This window comes from Saccoglossus kowalevskii, chromosome 10, assembly GCF_978046115.1.
Source record: "Saccoglossus kowalevskii chromosome 10, keSacKowa6.1, whole genome shotgun sequence".
NCBI classification, from domain to species: domain Eukaryota; kingdom Metazoa; phylum Hemichordata; class Enteropneusta; family Harrimaniidae; genus Saccoglossus; species Saccoglossus kowalevskii.
Window position 1 is genome coordinate 28115727 of NC_140650.1, and position 20805 is coordinate 28136531.

The 20805-nt window shown below is 35.4% G+C and overlaps 2 protein-coding genes across 2 annotated transcripts; one reads left to right on the forward strand and one right to left on the reverse strand.

The window, feature by feature from the left end:
• Positions 1 to 111: 111 nt before the first annotated feature.
• Positions 112 to 4063, reverse strand: LOC144361219 (mediator of RNA polymerase II transcription subunit 28-like). Its single transcript, XM_085504460.1, has 4 exons — positions 3928 to 4063; positions 2004 to 2070; positions 1428 to 1540; positions 112 to 973 (listed from the first exon to the last, which is right to left on the reverse strand). Exons 1-4 carry the CDS (start codon positions 3997 to 3999, stop codon positions 623 to 625), a joined length of 603 nt encoding a protein of 200 aa, XP_085360586.1. The 5' UTR covers positions 4000 to 4063; the 3' UTR covers positions 112 to 622.
• On the forward strand, positions 4047 to 19710 carry LOC100376531 (succinate--CoA ligase [ADP/GDP-forming] subunit alpha, mitochondrial-like). The gene is made up of 7 exons (XM_085504459.1): positions 4047 to 4119; positions 5944 to 6161; positions 7214 to 7426; positions 7649 to 7790; positions 13708 to 13859; positions 17983 to 18171; positions 19226 to 19710. Exons 1-7 carry the CDS (start codon positions 4086 to 4088, stop codon positions 19250 to 19252), a joined length of 975 nt encoding a protein of 324 aa, XP_085360585.1. The 5' UTR covers positions 4047 to 4085; the 3' UTR covers positions 19253 to 19710.
• The last annotated feature ends 1095 nt before the right edge of the window (positions 19711 to 20805 follow it).

The following is a 20805-nucleotide window of genomic DNA, read 5'->3' on the forward strand; positions in this document are numbered from 1 at the left end:
TAAGTAGCAGCTTTGAAGTGAGTTTCATAATGGCTGAAGTACACCTGATGAAAATCATGTTCTTGTAATCATATATATTTATACAATATAAAGAAATCATAGATGAAAATATTCTCAATTTGTCCTAATTTTAATATCCTGGTATAAAACAGTTTTGAAGGAGGAGGGAACAGAAAAATATTTGTCAAGAGAATGCTGGTTATATAAAATACTGCAAAGACATCAGGTTTGGTTGCTATGACAAATTTAATGTTTACATGAATGACAGGGTACTTATGTTGTCTGGATTATTTAAAAAATAAGTTAATGCAATAATACCTTGTGTTCTATGAAAACCGTCTGAAAAATAACAATTTTTGTAATACACGGCATACGGATGTTCACTGTTGATCAAAAGTTATACATTGAACATTACAAATTTACTGCTTTCCTTATATATGAAAACTGTCAATGCTAAATATGTTACTACGGAAACCAAGCACCATTTATAAGCTGTAAACAGGTAAATTTACACATACAAGCCTGGTACACTGTTCAGCAAAGATCAGATCTGATGGGCAGTGAAATTGGACAATGGCACATCGTGTTCAGAAATCATGTGGAATGTGTTGTTGCATTAATACTATCGCATCCCAAACTGTGATGCTGCTTGTTCTAAATGTGCTAAGGGTCCCATATACTGTCCGCTAGGGTGCCCTGTTGGTGTGTTCGGATGTCCTGTGGGATTCCCAGCTGTGGGATGGTGTTGTTGTAATGGTGGCAGGACAGGTGGCTGTGCTGGCATATGACGTTGCTGTCCCATTACTGCTAATGCAGCTGTCCCAACCGTTGGTTCTTGTTTTATTCTTCCCATCATCTGATTTTGTCCACTTTGCAGACTGGCTAAGTTTTCTTGCCAAAGCTGTACCTTTGCTTGGAGTTTTTGTACGAGTGCATCTTTTCGCTGCAACTCAGTTTTCAAGTCATCTACATCCTACAACATATAAGATAATAACAAGAAATGTATGACGTATTTATAACATCACTTATAGACGTCGTTTTCTCTATTTATTTTGGCTAACCATAGAGGTGTTCAAATAGTGATGTTTAACAAGAATCTTCAGTTCACTAAGTAACAAAAAAAATTTAATATGTTTTTTATTCTGAATTACAAACTTAATCTTCTTTGCATTTGTTGTACACAGAATCATTAAAATATTACATATTGTCCATAGAAATACATTCAATTTATGTAAGCATATGTACTATCGTACTAATAGAGTAAATATGTACGTTTCATTGGGGGGAGGGGAAAGGGTTGAATGTCAAATGAAGAGATTACATTCTCTATGTGTGTGCGTTTCAATTATCCACAGCAATTTAGCCAGAAAGGAATCACAGACAAAGATTCTTTCCTAAATTTGAAAACCGCAGCAAAAATCACTTACTTCTTTTACTATCTGTTCAGGTCGGTGTACAGAGAGCAGTAATCTCTTCTGGAGAAAAAAACTTTCAATTTCCTTTGACACATCCAGAAACTTATGTGTTGCTTGCTCAACTCCTGAAGAATATACAGAAAACAGTCAATCATAAACATGTGAATTCATCTATCAATGACATACTCACAGTATTTGCAATGGAAAACATTTTCACCTATTTATATTTGATTAAGTGGATTTCAGTTCTCAGCGCAAATAACAAAACTAAAACCAAGTAAATACCAAGGTTACAGAATCAGTGAGTGCGCATCATCACTATAAATAAAAGTGTATCTTTTCTTATTTGAACAGAATGAATTTATTTTACACAAGCCAAAATTATTTGCAGAATCTTTGGGGTGTTATATAGATCATGTCTGGTATATGTGATGATTCGGTAATACACTATTCGGTAATATCCACAAAATTTTAAACTAACAGTTCCAAAATTACCACTTCAAAGCATGAATGAAAAAAAACAAACACTCAAATGAAGGAGGTACTGCTCAAATTCTGGTAAACACAAATGCAATTACATGTACATACCTGTTCTTATCTCGTCTTGATCTACAATGTTGACATGATCTTGCCCAACTAAAGCTGAAAAAAGACACTGTAAAAAATAAAAAATAAATCAGGTTTCAGTCACCGACAAACTTGAGCTGATAAAACAAAACCCAATATTTAGCATTCACCTGACCTTCAAGATTCAACAGTACTCACTTGGAAAGCAAAATTTGACTAATATGCATCTCTTTTATAAATTATGCATTAAAATAATTTTTAATTAACTTCTTTGACACTGGCTCATTTTTGCAATGTTACATTTTGTGCCCAATTATAATGGTACAACTTGTACTGTCATTTTTTCAAATTTGTTTCAGCGAATGAATAACTGTGATTTCAAACGTTTTAAACAAATTTGATGGAATCTTTTTTTTTTGCGTTCATGGCAGTATACCGGTACTACAGTATATAAATCTATCAACGATTGGTAATACCCTGCAGAGATTCATGGGTAATGGTTATCAAATGGTAAATGAAAGTATCTTTTTGAGATTTAATGAAGCGTGAGGATCATTCGGGATAAATATTTATAAATGCCCATAAAACAATTTCTGGCTTTCATGAAACCCAATGCATAACATATATCACAGGGAGCCCAGGAACTATAATCAACTGTAATACACAGTCTCTATGAGCGCGCGGGGGGGGGGGGGGGGGGGGGGGGGTATCGGCTGGTATCTAGTGTAAGAAATAGACAAGGGATGAAGGCTCCAGCCAGCTCACATTTTTTAAACTCAAAAAAACAGACGAAAAGAATGAAAAATAAAATAAAATACCAGGTTGAAGAATATTAGTTGCTTCTTCAAATTTCGCCAAAGCCCTACCTACATTTTACCGATATCTGCAGAATAAATCAAGAAAACTACACAAATTTACTCCATTTAGGAATTCCTAACGGTTTGCCCGAACGCACGGCACAGTTGGAGGCGTGGCCTGTTCAGCATTTGTCAACAACCAATCACAAGACTGGTTACGAACCACATCGAGGACACGACTCCGTTAGCCTTGCTCAACTGGTTCGTAACCAGTCTTGTGATTGGTTGTTGATTAATGCTGAACAGGCCACGCCTCTAACGGTGTCGTACGTTCGGACTAACCGTTAGGAATTCCTAAATGGAGTCAATTTGTGTAGTTTTCTTGATTTTTTCTGCAGATATCGGTAAAATGTAGGTAAGGCTTTGGCGAAATTCGAAAGAGCAACTAATATTCTTCAACCTGGTATTTTTTTTAGATTTTATTTTTTATTTTTTTCGTCTGTTTTTTCGAGTTTAAAAAATGTGTCCCTTGTCTATTTCTTACACTAGATACCAGCCGATACCCCCCCCCCCCCCCCCCCCCGCTTATAGAGACTGCGTATTACAGTTGATTATAGTTCCTGGGCTCCCTATGCATGTATATGTCCCATATACCAGGCCTACAGAGACGAGCTATTACCACGTTGGTCATTACATGACCAGGGACACCACACTTTCATAAAATTAATAACAAGTGAGGTCCCCATTACACTTTGTAATTTGTCAAAATTCCTGTATCAAGCTTTTAAGTTAAGGTCAGAGGCACTAAAATTAACCTAAACTTTATATTTTATATTACAGTTTATGTATTTATGTATTATTATTGTTTTCAATAAATGTAAACTTGAGATTGTGATGGGCCGGTGGCCTAGTATGGCAATAAAGTTTATTTATGCATAACATATTTTATTTATAGACAGATATCATACTGACACATAATACAAATCACAGGTTGTACCCCAAGCCCTTTGTATATTGCTGCGTCGATCGTACAATGCCTATCGCCTGTCTGTACTATGATATTTTAAATATTTCACATTGTCCATGTTAAAGTCCAAACTGACCAGTGACCTACAGTATTGATATTACTGTACCTCATTAATACTCACCTGAAACGAGTTCTCAAGATCATCAACCAGATTACCACAACTTCCGCTTTGTCCTCCGCTAACGACAGCCATTTTCTCAGCTGTTCTCACATCCTGTCGGTGATGGCGCTGTATCAAAATTCGCGTTGCATGTCGGTCCCCGGTTACAGACGTCCAAAATGGCAGCCGCCAGAGTTTTCGCACGCACCTTCGGTAAGAAATTTACCTTTAACATCCAATCGTTTCCTATCCTGTGATAACAAATTATTTTCGTGTCATTGGTTTACTCGATTTACTAATACCGTCAAGGTTGTTGAGCAAAAAATACTGATTTATAATTCATGTTATAGCTCGACTCTAATCAACACGTAGTGTTTTACGATCGAACGTAAACGTAGCAGTGACATGTACACTACAATCCACTGATTGGAGACTCAAACTAATGAACACCGAGTGCCCAAACCATTATAGCAACAGTTGATTTTTTTGACGATAAAGTACGTGATAACTAACTGCACGTTATTAGTTTTTGCCGTTGATAATGTCAACATTTTCGACGGGCTGTTGTCATTCAACAAGTTGTACTCTTGATTTTATGCATTACATAACAGTTGTGATTGTACTGTGTTGGGCCAGCTCGTTACTTGTGTTATACTAACCCATTTCTATAACTCCAATCCATTAAGTTGGACCGGCAACAGAATTTAGTTTCACTCGTTATTAACAAAAATGGAATCTACAAAAACAACATAATTATGTTCTCGCACATACCCGGCCACAGTACAGTATCACAACCTAGTCAATGGAATTCTCAAGAATAACTGCTTTTTTGTGAAAACATCACAAAGCATTCTAAATATTCACATATTTTTATGTATTAATGCTCGCTGTATCACAGTTTTTTAAACCTCGCTATGTGGGTAAAGAGCAACTGCATATTGCATACACTGTACATCTACAGTGAATAGCAGAAACCTGGAGACGTTATAAACATTTTATGAAATACCTTTTTATCAATCAAAATGAATGTTAGATTTTAAATCATCCAAATAGTAAGTGCTTTATTTTGAATAAGTGAGCTGTTGAAGTTGCAACATGTATGTTTAATGAATGTACCAGTATGCATACATACTTTGGACATAATCCGTATTGAAGTCTTGAGCAAATTAAATTTGAATGAAAGTTGATTAGTATTAACACATTTTTGTAAATATATTTATAAACTGAGGTAGAGCTTTCTGCTGTCACTGTACCCTATAAACAGATAAGATTATGAGGGGAAAAACAATGATATCAGTGTTTTTGCACTGATTTAATAAGTGACCCATGCACAGACACTACCAAATGAAGCCATGGAACCAGTGACTAATGCTGGACATCGATGTGCACTTTAAATTTACTGGATGAACACATAGCAATTTAAATTACATCCAATGTGTGTTCTAAAGCAAATTTGGTTATGAGAAATGTTGTTATTTGATCTAAAACACCTTACATCAGGTGTGTTTTGAATACAAAATCCTTAAAATTAAAAGGAGTGTCCAATTTCACTGAGAAACTTGGGCTTGTCAACTGAGGTAATTTGGCGAAAATATGGTTTAGAAAGAAAACTGCCTCTGATATCATCATGTATTGAATATGCTGTACCGACAGTGTTCTTATTGCTCAGCCTGCTAGTAGATTCTATGTTGGAGGTATACAGATCTACCCAAGAAAGTGAATAGATTCTAGGCTAAATACATATATTGTCCAATTCATTGTCCAATGCATCTTTTAATTAAATAGCTGCCTATGTTGCACATCTACTAGTTTACTTATCATATAAATGTTTAATCTAAAGAATATACTTACTTTTAGCTTCAAATTCAGGACTGTTAGTCAGAGTTCCGTGCTCTAGATTACATGATTGTGCTAATTTGCAACCAATTTGAAATAAAAGATGCAGTAGAAGATCAAATGAGGTGATTTGTCTGCTATGTATTATTGGACTGCTTATATTATTATGAAACATGTACTATGCAAATGTATATTTTACAGTCCAGCGTTTTGCTGTGAGGCATTGTTACTCCAATAGTAGAGTCAATATGAGACTGACGAAGAATACTAAAGTAATCTGCCAAGGACTGACTGGTAAACAAGGAACATTTCATACGGAACAGGCCATAGAATATGGTACTAACATGGTTGGAGGTGTGTCACCGGGCAAAGGGGGAAAAACACATCTAGGTCTTCCAGTTTTCAGTTCTGTCCAAGAGGTGAGATTAATATTATTAAAGCTGAATTTCAAATGTGATATCTGTGAATATAATGCAGTGCAATGACAAAGTTATTGACCATATAGTGCCAACAAATCTGTGTTTTGGATCCAGTATTTATCCCAGCCAGATTTCAAATGTATTATTTGTATTGTATAAAAACTGTTATATAATTTGAGTTATGTTCTACGTTGAGATTAATACAATTCATGTAATATTACACAGAAATTCACTTAGGCATAATAGTTTTTGTGTAAAACATTTATATGTACCATACTTCTGTCAAAGGTCTAGGTGCCTCAACATGTAAAATCAAGAAAAGTAAGGGGTGGGCGTATACCTGTGAACACCCCTATAAAGATGCAGATGTTTTTTTGTTTAAACATTGTAACCCCCTCAAATATTATCCAAATGACCACTGTCATTCAATATGTATGTGCTGGATTGGAGGCAATATTGCAAAATGATTTACTTTATCATTGATTTTCACAACAATTTTGCAATGAAGAAACAAAAAAAGAAACATTTTATTACAATATTTTCAACATAATCTGAATTGGAAAACAGTTTGAAGTCAGGATTTTCATTATCTTTATTGTTTTAGCTCATATGCAAACTCGCTATGCAAATGGTTTTCAGCACGATTTGACATGAAACAGCATCGTCTGACCTGACAGGTCAACTCTGTTATTAGCCAATGCTGCATCTAGAAATTGCAGAAAATTCATGATATTGTAAAGTGGTCCCCATGATGTTAAAATAGAAGCACACAGGAACTTTTTTTTTTCTGATTATTATTTTCCCCCTCTCTTATTTTGGTTGAATCTGATAAAAAAAAGCAGTATTCAAAGTCAGTTTTACCCTGTGTGTCGGTATTTCAAGTTTATTTTTGGAAACTTCTCAGAACTTTACCTACCTATTTTCCACTCACTTACTGAAATCAATGTCATCATCTATTTAAATCCTTAATATCTGTTATACCTCATAATTTATATCTGGTATCTATAAACAAGGGTAAGACTATAATTATTGTTGCCCTATGTTTTTCCTAGGCCAAAGAAGCAACTGGTGCTGATGCCACAGTGGTCTATGTTCCCCCTCCATTTGCTGCTGATGCCATTCTAGAGGCTATAGATGCAGAAATAGGACTCATAGTAGTGATTACGGAAGGCATACCACAACAAGACATGGTTCGAGTCAAACATAAACTTATAAGACAAAATAAAAGTAGATTAATTGGACCTAACTGCCCTGGAATAATAAAGGTATAGTCTACTATTCATCTGCTTCACATTGACTGAGTCACAGTTTACTCAGTACTACAATCGCTAAAGAACAAAACATTGAAATCAGCAGCTGGTTTTCTGGTTTATTGAAATCTTGTGCAAGTGTGTCTGTTCATTGATGTACAAATGCTGAATCCTCCACTATATGAGCAATGACATGAAGTAATATAATGTTACAAATTTCTACCATCTGTTATTCAGCCTGGAATATGTAAAATGGGTATCATGCCTGGCCACATTCATCAGGATGGTAAAATAGGTATTGTGTCTCGGTCTGGTACACTTACATATGAAGCTGTGGCACAGACTACTGCAGTAGGGTTAGGACAATCACTTTGTATTGGTAAGTAAAGGAAATGTTAATAAATTCCCCAAGAGGGTATTACCGGTAGATAGTTGTGTATATATATATATATATACCGTACTCGACCGCGTTAGCGCCCATGCCCGGGCAAGCGCCCACCCCCCACTTTTGCGCAATTTTTATATTTGGGGTCACATTCGGCAATGTGCCCACCCCTTCAAAATGCAACTAATTTAAAACTTGGTCTTGCGTAACGAATCTTGGTAATCGTTTTTATATGATACAGCGTGGATATCGACCGCTGTGAACATGTTATGAATGCGTAGAACACGGTAACCGTGCGTAAACTACGCTTCGACAATGACCTGTTAATACAAGTAAAATGCGGTAAATATTTCATGCCATATTCAGTTTACCTCTCAAAAATGGCTAGTTACTAGTTTTTTGGAAAAACCATGTCGTTTATTCGCTGAAATCAATTCCAACAGATCGTACTTCGACATCGATAATTCACTTCTGCATTGCGTTGCCGGAAAGTCTTCGGGAATTTCCGAAGAATTGCGTCAGTGCAACACAGCATTCTGATTGGTAAATAACCAACTTGACCCATTAGGTCAAAGGATGCTGCTGCAGGTCAAATGCAAATGCATCATGGCGGAAAGTGATTTTCATCGAGAGTTTGAGTACGATCCAACACCTCCTTCGTCAGTGGAGATAATATGACAATTTTGACTTCGACTGTGTTCCAACAGACTCAAATGTTTTTAATTTCATAAATTCTGATGGTACGTAATTAATATTGTAATAAAATGTGCATATTTTTTGTGATCATTTCTGTTTCTTCATTGTGAAAATCAGTGACGACTCATCTAATTTCGTAATTTGGATTTCCCTCAAAGACGTAATCTGTCACTTGATGAATAAATTTTTTCATTTGCACTCTTTTTCGAGGGGGGTGCTCGGGTAAGCGCCCACCCCTAAAAAATCGTGATTTTCTGAGTTGAGGCCCCTGGGCGCTTACGCGGTCGAGTACGGTATATATATACATGTATATATATATATACATACATGGACAGAGAAATTAAGACATGACTACATGAGTAAAGTTCACTCTATTCATGAACTTTACTCATGTAGTCGTGTCTTAATTTCTCTGTCCACGTATGTAAATCTGCTCTACAAACTCGTCGTTTAGTATCGAGCACTCTCACCTGGAATAATCGACTACCTTCCTATATATATATATATATATAAAGTCTTAACTCCTGATGAGTGAGGTACTCCATGTACCTTACGAAACAGTACTGTAGAGTGAACTTTACTCATGTAGTCGTGTCTTAATTTCTCTGTCCACGTATGTAAATCTGCTCTACAAACTCATCGTTTAGTATCGAGCACTCTCACCTGGAATAATCGACTACCTTCCTAAGTACGCTCCTTGTATATACTCGTCGAGCACTCTACGATTATCCGACATGGAGGAAATAAATCTTGGCTACTCCACGAAGGACATACCAATACCTACCTAGAAAGATTATCTACACCGCCTTATAGAGAAAACGGCACACTTCATACGAAGAATGCGATGGAAAGCTTACTTTTTCCTACACCCGAACAAGGCCTCAACCACCAAGCAGAACTACGGCTTCAATTCAACAAAAAACCCTCCACCCATAGACGAACTAAACGAATTCGAGGATGGCATGATTAACATTATCAGATCCACCAAGTTTAAACCAGTGAGTAGTAATTTTCTCAATGATCTCAACAGCGACGTCAAACGCATAAAACAGCAGCACATTGACTGTACCGGCCGACAAAACAACAAACTTCTACAAGATGGACCCAACAACGTACAGCAAACTACTGGAGAAAAACATAACTAAGTCTTACAAAAAAACCACAGAAGATACGGCTAGAAAAATTAGACAAGAAGACAAGAATATTGCAGTGAAATTAGACATCGATGACCGCGTCGACGTCACCGCAAATAGAGAGGCCTTCATCACCCTGAAAGACCACAAACCAAACTTTGCAAATAATCCTGCGTGCAGATTGATCAACCCTACCAAACCAGAAATTGGCAAAGTAAGTAAACAAATTTTACACAGGATCAATAAGAAAATTATTACAGAAACAAGAGCAAACCAATGGAAAAACACTGCATCTGTAATAGAATGGTTCAACAAAATCGAACACAAAGAAAAACATCGTTTTATTTGCTTTGATATAGTAGAATTCTACCCATCCATTAACCAAGATCTTCTTCTCAAAGCGTTACACTTCGCCTCTTCATACAACCATATTTCGGAAGAAGAAATAAATATTATTCTACATTCAAAAAAGTCTCTGTTATCACATAATGGCCACTACTGGCAGAAGAAGAGCACCAGCTCATTCGACGTAACTATGGGCAGTTTCGACGGCGCAGAGACGTGTGAATTAGTTGGATGCTTTTTTATTGTCACAGCTACATGATATTTGTGGAAAAATGATCGGCCTGTACAGAGATGATGGCTTAGCCGCTGTAGACAACACACCCAAAGAAACTGAAAGAATAAAAAAAGCCATCTGTCGTATTTTCAAACTACACAGTCTGAAAGTCACAATCGAAGCTAATAAAAATGTTGTCAACTTCCTGGACATCACATTCAACCTCACTGACAGCTCTTACAATCCATATATTAAACCCAACAGCCACCCACTATACGTACATAGAGAGAGCAACCACCCACCCTCCATCACAAAGAATATACCGGCAGGAATTAACAAACGATTGTCATATCTTTCATCAGACGAAAAACACTTTGATCTAGCCGCGCCACCTTACCAGACAGCTCTAAATCAAAGTGGATATGATTATCACCTCAAATTCGAACCCCCACGGAAAGAAGAAGAACGAACAGACCTCGTAACAACATCCTCTGGTTTAACCCTCCCTTCAGTAAAAATGTCACTAACAGCGTCGGGAGAAGATTCCTCACCCTGGTTGATAAGTGTTTCCAACAGGGAAACAAACTCAGGAAAATTTTCAGCCGTAACACCATCAAATTGAGCTACAGTTGTACGAATAACGTGAAGCAAATAATCTGCAATCAAAACAAACAACAACTTACAGCGGCCAACACCAACACACCCAGTACCGAGATCAACAGATTATGTAACTGCCGTAAGAAATCTGAATGCCCCTTAGACGGAAATTGTTTACAATCGGCCTTGGTTTACCAAGCTAATATCAGACGGCAAGACAACAACAAGTGTGAAACATATGTGGGACTAACAGGAAATGAATTTAAAACCCGGTACAGAAACCACACTGCATCGCTATGCAACCAATCATTGAGAAACGCAACAGAGCTCAGTAAATACGCTTGGTCATTAAAAGACAATAACATCGATTACGACATCAAATGGAGAGTGTTATCGCGTGCTGCACCATACAATACTTCAAGCAAACGTTGCAACTTATGTATTAGAGAGAAATATATTATAATTTTCCAACCACATTACTGTAGTTTAAATAAAAGAAATGAGCTTTTTTCTTCCTGTAGACACAGAGCCAAATCGTTGCTATGCAACAACTAGTTTTAATATCGTAAACACACTCCATTGTTATGCAAATCTGTAGCGCCTATAACGTAGTCTGTTTCGGTGGTTTATTTAATAAAGTCTTAACTCCTGATGAGTGAGGTATTCCATGTACCTTACGAAACAGTACTGTAGAGTGAACTTTACTCATGTAGTCGTGTCTTAATTTCTCTGTCCACGTATGTATATGTATGTATGTATATATATATATATGTACTGCGAAATGAGAATAATTTTTTTGAGCAGAGGTGTGTCTGGAATGGGGGTTCTTTTTTTAGGAAAAGTAATTGGAAGGGAATTGACTGTTTCAGTATTTATTAACATAGTCCGAGAAAGGGGTACACATTTCATTGGCTGTCTTGAAACAAATAGGGGTCTGGAGGTAACTGGCAGGACATATATGTACATGTACCTATAATTTTTTTCAGGTTTTACATAAATATAACCATTTAAAGATGACCGAATCTTACTAAAATATTGTTTTAGATACAATTGCATGGGCAAAGTGACCCTATACAAGGCTAATGCGATGTTATAACTATAGATGGCGCCCTCTGTAGACCTAACTGCAACCCCTCATCTTTTTAGCTCCGCTGTCGACTTTGTTGAGCTAAGCTTATCATATCCTTATCATTAATTGAAATGTGCATTGCTAACAGCGAAGCTATCTCAGCCGACAGGCTGCTTGTTAGTCCCCGTTCGGACGTAGTCCGAAAACGGGGACTTATGTTTTGCCCTGTGTCCGTGCATCCGTGCGTCCGTGATCACCTGTATCTCAAACATACATGGACCGATTAAGTTCAAACTTCACTCATACATCACACATTATATGGGACATATGCACATGCATTTTTTTCATGATCTGATTAACGATAGCCGAATAGCGGCCATTTTAAGGCCGAAAATGCATCAAAATCGCACATTTTCACCATTCCAGACCCGGATCTCAGTTATGCATGGACGGATTTTGTTCAAATTTGGTACATACATTAAACATAATAGGACCTTGATGCACGTAATTTTTTTTCCCGGATCAAGTTCAAAATGGCCGAATGGTGGCCATTTTGTTTTAAATAATTCAGTTCTGGATCCGTATCTGAGACATGCCTGGATTAATCGAGTTCAAACTTCACACACACACACAAGGTACATCATGTCACAAATATGTATGTGCATTTGTTTCATGATCTCATTAACGATAGCCAAATGGCGGCCGCTTTAAGGCCGAAAATGCATTGAAATCGCACATTTTCACCATTCCGGACCCGAATCTTAGTTATGCATGGACGGATTTTGTTCAAATTTGGTACATACATTAAACATAATAGGACCTTGATGCACGTCATTTTGTTTTTTCGGAACATGTTCGAAATGGCCGACTGGCGGCCATTTTGTTTTAAAGAATTCAGTTCTGGATCCGTATCCAAGACATGTCTGGATTGATCAAGTTCAAACTTCACACACACATGGTACATCATGTCACAAATAGATATGTGCATTTGTTTCATGATCCGCTTAACAATAGCTGAATGATGGCCATTTTAAGGTCGAAAATGCATCAAAATCACGTATTTTCACAATTTCGGAACCGGATCTCAGTCATGCATTGATGGATTTTGTTCAGATTTAGTGCATATATTAAACATAATATAAGCTTGATGCATACCAATTTTTCTTCGGATCAAGTTCAAAATGGCCAACTGGCGCCATTTTGTTTTAAAGAAATTAGTTTTCGATCCATATCTCGGACATGCCTGGACAGATCAAGTTCAAACTTCACATACACATCATACATTATATCATACATATGCCTGTACATTTGGGCCAGTCCTTTTAAGGTCAAAAATTCACAAAAATTGCACATTTTCACCATACCGGAACTGAATCTATGTCATGCGTGGGCAAATTTAGTTTAAATTTTTTTTTGGATTGTGTTGAAAATGGCTGACTGGTGGCTATTTTGTTTTACTGAATGCAGTTCAACATCCATAATGTTGCTGCTTTGAATGTATATGTCACTCAAATATGAACGGAACGGGGACGTGTCATTGACAATGACTTGTTTCACTTGCAAATCTAATGTACAACAATTGGCACATGGCATATGCTATGCTTTCAGCAATGGCAGTTGCAAATTAGCATGACACAGAAAATATTTTATTGAAAAAAATCAGAAATAGTATTTAGAAACTACATTGACAATTTCTTGCATTTTGGGAGAAAATAATGGAAAACTCATCATTGATAATGTATTTGTGTTCTCCTCCCTCTGAAATTAAGAGCCATGCATTATGCATTTTGAACTTATCATGTCCTGACTGGAATTGTGGATGAGTCTCGGTGGAATATAATGAGTTTCCTTTTTTAGGAATTGGAGGTGATCCCTTCAATGGAACTAACTTTGTAGACTGTTTAGATGTCTTTCTTCAAGACCCACAAACTAAAGGCATTGTGCTGATTGGTGAAATTGGCGGCACCTCGGAAGAACGAGCAGCTGAATTTCTCAAAGAACACAATAGTGTGAGTATCAGTTTAATGATTGAACTATTGTTTCACCTATTGTGATTATGTGCTTGTCAGTTGCCAAACTGAAATGCTTGCTCAGCAATAATCATACATTTTTACATTGTTTGAAATATTGTGTTTCAAAATGGTCACATATTAATATACACTGTGAAAACTCTAAAAGTTTGACAGCCTAGTAGATAATTACCTGATTTTTAGCTGTTCCATGACTGTTCCACTGATATCTAAAGAACCACTCATTGGATTTTGATGAAACTTGGCACATAAATGCTCCAAACTAATGCGCAGATTTGATTAGTTTTGGGTAAAAATCTGTGCAATATTAATTACCTAATTTGCATAATGATTAATCAATTTTCGGCTTTTCTACTAATCATCACATTTCAATAAAACTTGGTACATAGATGTTATAGGACACTGCACAAACCTGATAGTTTTTAGGGTAATATGAGTACTTATTAATTACCTAATTTGCATAATTAAATAATTTTCAGCTTTTGATATTTCAAGTAGTAATCATCACATTTCAATGTAACTTGATACATAGATATCATAGGACACTGCACAGACCTGATAGTTTTTAGGGTAATATCAGTAGACATTAATTATCTAATTTGCATAATTAATTAAATTTCAGCTTTTGGTATTTCAAGTAGTAATCATCACATTTCAATGAAACTTGGTACATAGATGTCATAGGACACTGCACAGACCTGATAGTTTTTAGGGTAATATGAGTACATATTAATTACCTAATTTGCATAATTAATTAATTTTCAGCTTTTGAAATTTCAAGTAGTAATCATCACATTTCAATGACACTTGATACATAGATCTTCTAGTACTATGCAGAGACCTGATTAGTTTTAATTGGATATTAATTACCTAATTTGCATAATGTTCCACTGATATATAAGGAACCACAAATTGGATTTTAATGAAACTTTTAAAGAGAACTATGCAGAGACCCAATTAGTTTTTGGTAAATATTTATGCTTATTAATCACCTAATTAACATAATTAATTAACACTGATATCTCAATTACTGATCATCACATTTGAATAAAATTTGGTACATAAATGCTCTAGAACAATAGACAGGCCTGATTAATTTTGGGTTAAAATTTGTTCATATTAATTCTCTAGTTAGTATAATAATTCATAATTTTTTTGTTCTGTTCTGTTCATAGTAGTTACCTGATTTACATATTAATTAGTTTTCAGCTTTTCCATCAATATCTCATGTACAAGTAATTTTGAATTATTTTTTAATGTGTCTTCAATACTCTCTCAGCACACGGGAGTTCTTTCTAAGCTTTCTTTGATTACTTTTTTTTTTTAATTTTGTCCTCCATTTTATGCTTCAATCAATGAAAACAAAAACAGTATGGGACATTAGGGACACTGGAAGATTTCATAACATCACACGAATAATCATCTGATCCCTGTAGTGCATACAAAAATTTGAGTTTCTTTTATTATGAAGAAAGTTTCAGAAAACTTGATCTATGCAAATGATGAAATTCCAATTTTTATTAGCTCCGCTGTCCACTTTGTCGAGCAGAGCTTATCATATGAGTGATTGTCCGTCGTCGTCCGTGTCAATGTTTTACTTTTTCGACTTCTTCTTGAAAACTACAAGCCTGAATGCTTTGATACTTGGTGTATATGTACCTTGGGTAGACCTCTCTTAGGTTTGTTCATTTCATGTTGATATCTTCAATTCTCTAATTTTGGTGAATATTTTTGTCATTTTTGGTAAAAAGTGATATTTTCGACTTCTTGTTAAAAACCGCAAGTCCAATTGCTTTGATACTACATATATAGGTACTACATGTGGACCTCTCTCAGATTTGTTCATTTCGTGATGATATCTTCAATTCTCTAATTTTGGTGAATATTTTTGTAATTTTTGGTAAAAAGTGATATTTTCGACTTCTTGTTAAAAACCGCAAGTCCGATTGCTTTGATATTACATATATAGGTACTACACGTGGACCTTTTTCAGATTTGTTCATTTTGTGATGATATCTTCAATTCTCTAATTTTGGTGAATATTTTTGTAATTTTTGGTAAAAAGTGATATTTTCGACTTCTTGTTAAAAATCAATAGTTCAATTGCTTTGATACTACATATATAGGTACTACATGTGGACCTCTCTCAGATTTGTTCATTTCGTGATGATATCTTCAATTCTCTAATTTTGGTGAATATTTTTGTCATTTTTGGTAAAAAGTGATATTTTCGACTTCTTGTTAAAAACCGCAAGTCCGATTGCTTTGATATTACATATATAGGTACTACACGTGGACCTTTTTCAGATTTGTTCATTTTGTGATGATATCTTCAATTCTCTAATTTTGGTGAATATTTTTGTAATTTTTGGTAAAAAGTGATATTTTCGACTTCTTGTTAAAAATCAATAGTTCAATTGCTTTGATATTACATATATAGATACTACATGTAGACCTTTCTCAGATTTGTTCATTTTGTGATGATATCTTCAGTTCTCTAATTTTGGTGAATATTTTTGCCATTTTTGGTAAAAAGTGATATTTTCGACTTCTTGTTGAAAACTGTAAGTCCGATTACTTTGATATTACATATATAGGTACTACATGTGGAACTCTCTCAGATTTGTTCATTTTGTGATGATATCTTAATTCTCTAATTAATTTATTTTGGTGAATATTTTTGGAATTTTTGGTAAAAAGTGATATTTTCGACTTCTTGTTAAAAACTGTAAGTCCGATTGCTTTGATACTATTCATATTGTTCATTTTCTATTGATGTCTTCAGTTCTTTAATTGAAATGTGCATTGCTAACAGCGGAGCTATCTCAGCCGATAGGCTGCTTGTTTAGAATACAGGTTATCCTACAAATGTACCATGTTGTCCTCTGACATGCTAGGTCAAGAATGCCATTAACCAATTAGAATACAGCATGGTACTATGGCATCCTAGAAGCAAAATTGTATTATTTTACCTTATTTGCACAATAAATGTTTTCACAATGTCAGGATTCATGTCAATAATAATATATGACTTTTTCATTCCATGTCAACAAGCAAAATTTTGAGATATGAATAAATAATATCACCATAGAAACCATTGTAAAGAAATTTGGACACTCAAAAAAATTATCCTGTTCCCCTAATTGTTTTTCATTTTCGGTATCCTGATGACATGAATCAACCATAATAAAAGCATGATGAACGTGATATGTATTGTGTGATCTTCAATTCGACTTAAAACTACCCTAAGTATTTTCGGTAAACAGTGTAACAATATCATGTGTATTAAATTTTCAAGCATCAAGCAGATTCATACATTCTCACATCATGAGCTTACATGCATAATCATTCCATATTTGGAATTTGCATTTCCTAATATGGTAGGATGAAAATACCCTGTAAAATATATTGCAAAATTACTGCACACTGTAAATTAGGGCGTTACGGTGACAGATGTATAATAATATCCATTATTGAACACTTATTTGTCTTTATGACTTGGTGAATTTTCAATCTCGCTGACACTCTCAAATATTCAGATTGCGAAATTGAATATTCTTTCTGAATCAATATTTAGTTTTCATTGATAAACCCTGTGATTACATTCTGTCCACTCAGAGAGGTTATTATTCCAGAGCACATGGTGCTTGCAGGGGATTTCATGGTTACCAGCGTAATTATTAAATCTTGAACACTATTGAAGATATAGACATTCAGCACATGATCTGATCAACATATTTAATATATAGTCATGTGACCTCAGTAAAAATGCATAAATATCATATCTGGAGCAGTTCAAATCGCAGATAGATCCATTCAACCAGTGCTTTGTTTGATCCTCCAAATTGATCTTACAGTATTGCTGACTGTTTACCAACTCCTTCCTTCTAACAACTGAAGTGGTCAGTTTTGGCTCACCATTATTGGCACACCACAAGTTCTTTGACATTTACCTATTCCAATTTTGAATTAAATGTACACCCCTCCTACAAACTGCTTGGACCAATCATGATATAAATGATGGTGGATCTTCCATCGCTGCTCTTTCTCTCTCTCTTTCTCTTCTATTTGCACCGACATGAAATAGTTTCTTGTATTATAGGGGGAAAACCCCAAGCCAGTAGCTGGTTTCATTGCTGGTTTAACTGCGCCACCAGGAAGACGAATGGGTCATGCAGGTGCTATTATTGCTGGAGGTAAAGGTGGTGCCAAAGAGAAAATCAAAGCCTTAGAAGATGCTGGAGTTACTGTCACTATGTCACCTGCACAAATAGGAAATACCATACTTAAGGTAACTGTGTAGAGCCAGATTTTTATGGTTGGTGATTATAGTTTTAACTTTCGAGTGTAACACAGTGTGCTCAAATTTCATGTAAACGAACAATTCAGTTTTACACTCCATTTATATATACAAGTCGGGGGTCTATATCGAACTCATTGCTCTGTGCAATTACTACCCTTCAAGGAGTGCCTTATTATTTCAACAAAAGGATATTTTTAAAGCACTGGTGACAGCGATATTACATCATCAATGTAGCAAATCCTCGAAGTGAGAATAATACTTCATACACTTGATAGAGCCTACAATACTAATGATTTTATAGGTGGACAGCAAAGAAATATTCATATGTGTACATGACATTTTAATAAATAACATACTTGCATGTTAGCTTTTTGAAGGTTATAAATTGAATTTTGGTGATTTGCTTTTTGCTTGCATTGAGCTGTTTTAGACTTGTAGAACCAAATGCTTCATGCTATTTCCACTCCATGATCATCAGTTGCTGCTGCAATGCATGTAGTATAGCTACACCAAGAATATTCTCTCATTTATGTGATCCAACTTACCTTCTCTCATTAATATGAGGTTATTACAAGGATATTGCAAAGTATGCACGAACAAAGTACAGTGGGAGTATCGACTGATGTGCAGTGCAGTGGAGGTGGATGTGATCTTGTACTGTTTGAATGGTATCCTCGTAATAACGTTATTATATTATTATACACCTTTTCCTCCTAAGGATTCATCATGGGAATGCCGGAATCCCAAAAAATTCCATGCCTTTTTCATGAATGAAATGCACAAGTTAAATTCCAAATACAGTACCATGGGGGCTGCCATGTTTGTTTTTATTATTAGCGAACGCTTACACACGTACATGTAATTGTTCCATATTTGGAATTCGCATTTCCTAATATGGTAGGATGCAAATACACAGTGAAATACCACAAACTTACAGCACGCCGTTACTCATGGCATTACAGTGATAGATGTATAATAATAACTATTATTGACACTTATTTTTCCTGATTACTGACAATTTCTGATACGTTTATGATTGCAGGAATTGGAAAAAGCCGGGAAAGTGTAGCACCTCATTCTTCTGGTACCATCATTTTATTTCCTGGATTAACCTTAGAAAAAATTCAGCTGTAATATATGTCAATCATTAAGTTATTGCAGTTGCAAGAATTGTTTGCAAAATTGTTTTTGCCCCCATCGTCTGTCTTGTTAACTTGGCCATGGCAATGCAATGCAATGCAGTGCATAGGTTGTTTATTGAACTATATATTCGTCATGAAATGACACTGAATTTGTATCTTCACTAAAACTACTGCATGATATTATTCAATATGACTTGCATTGTATTATTTTACACTGAGTCTCAGGAAGAAAAGCAAGCTTTGTCATTGCTAATTTGTCCCTTCTCCCAGTTATTTTACTTCTGAGTGGTTGTACCAATATTGTTTGCAGTAAAATTAGTTGGAATTGCATGTATAACAAATAAGTTGATAACTAATGTACCAATTAAAAAAACATGTAAATATATATTGATTGCTCCTGAATTACTGTATGTGTTTATGAATGCTCTCTACTCTGCATACATTGTTTTTGACTCCTGTGACAGTCTTTGCTGTTAGTGCATCTGTGTGTGTACGTGTGGGTGGGTGGGGTGGCATGTGTGTGTGCGCGTGACTTTCCATTATATCTCAATTATCATATTTTAATAAAACTTTGTACATAGATGCTCTGGGATAATGTGCAGACCTGATTTGTGTTTAGTTAAAATCTGTACATATTATCCTAATTTACATATTAATTAACCAATTTTAGAGATTTTCGCTTGTTTTTCATGTGTTACTGAACAGATTTCAGTGAAACTTGATACATAGATAATTAAATGCTGTTCCAGAGCAGTAGTCCTCAATAAGTACTCATTTGATGATCAGATACAAGATGACTGAATCTCAACCATTTTAATGTTAACAAAAAATCTTAATTGAGCATCAGCTTCTGGATCCATATTGCTAACATGTTTGTGTCCCAACTATATTGCTATAAACAAAACTATATATCTTAAATTTGATAACTAACGGGGACTGTGCCATGCATAGCTTGTTTACTAAAATTTCATTCTCATAACCAAAATTTATAAGATCACTAACAGATTTGCGTGGTCTGAGTTAAAGCCAAACTGTGTATAGGCTGAACTCTGGAGATGCGAACTAGCAGATATTTCAAACTATATTTTGTATTTCCACATAAAATGAAAGAAGATGGTTTTTCGAGCACAACTCAGTGTTGTGTAGTATCGCCCACAGAATCAACAAAGGGAGTTCATTCACTGGTAGATGTGACCCGACCCTGCATTCTTAGTTAAATGTAGACAGTGGCTATAAAAGGTCTGAAGAAGTATAAAATACAACTTTTATTCACAACAAACACAAAAATAAAAAATGCTGTCACAAAATAGATTTGAAGATGCACCCTAATTAAAATTAAAATTAAAATTTTATGTTAACAATACCTGATAATAGTATAGCCTGGTCTCGCTGTGACGACTAGCAATGAAACAAAAGTGTGGCTCATGTTGGCATGGATGCATTCGTAATGTTGATACAGCTGAATATTAAATCGTATTTT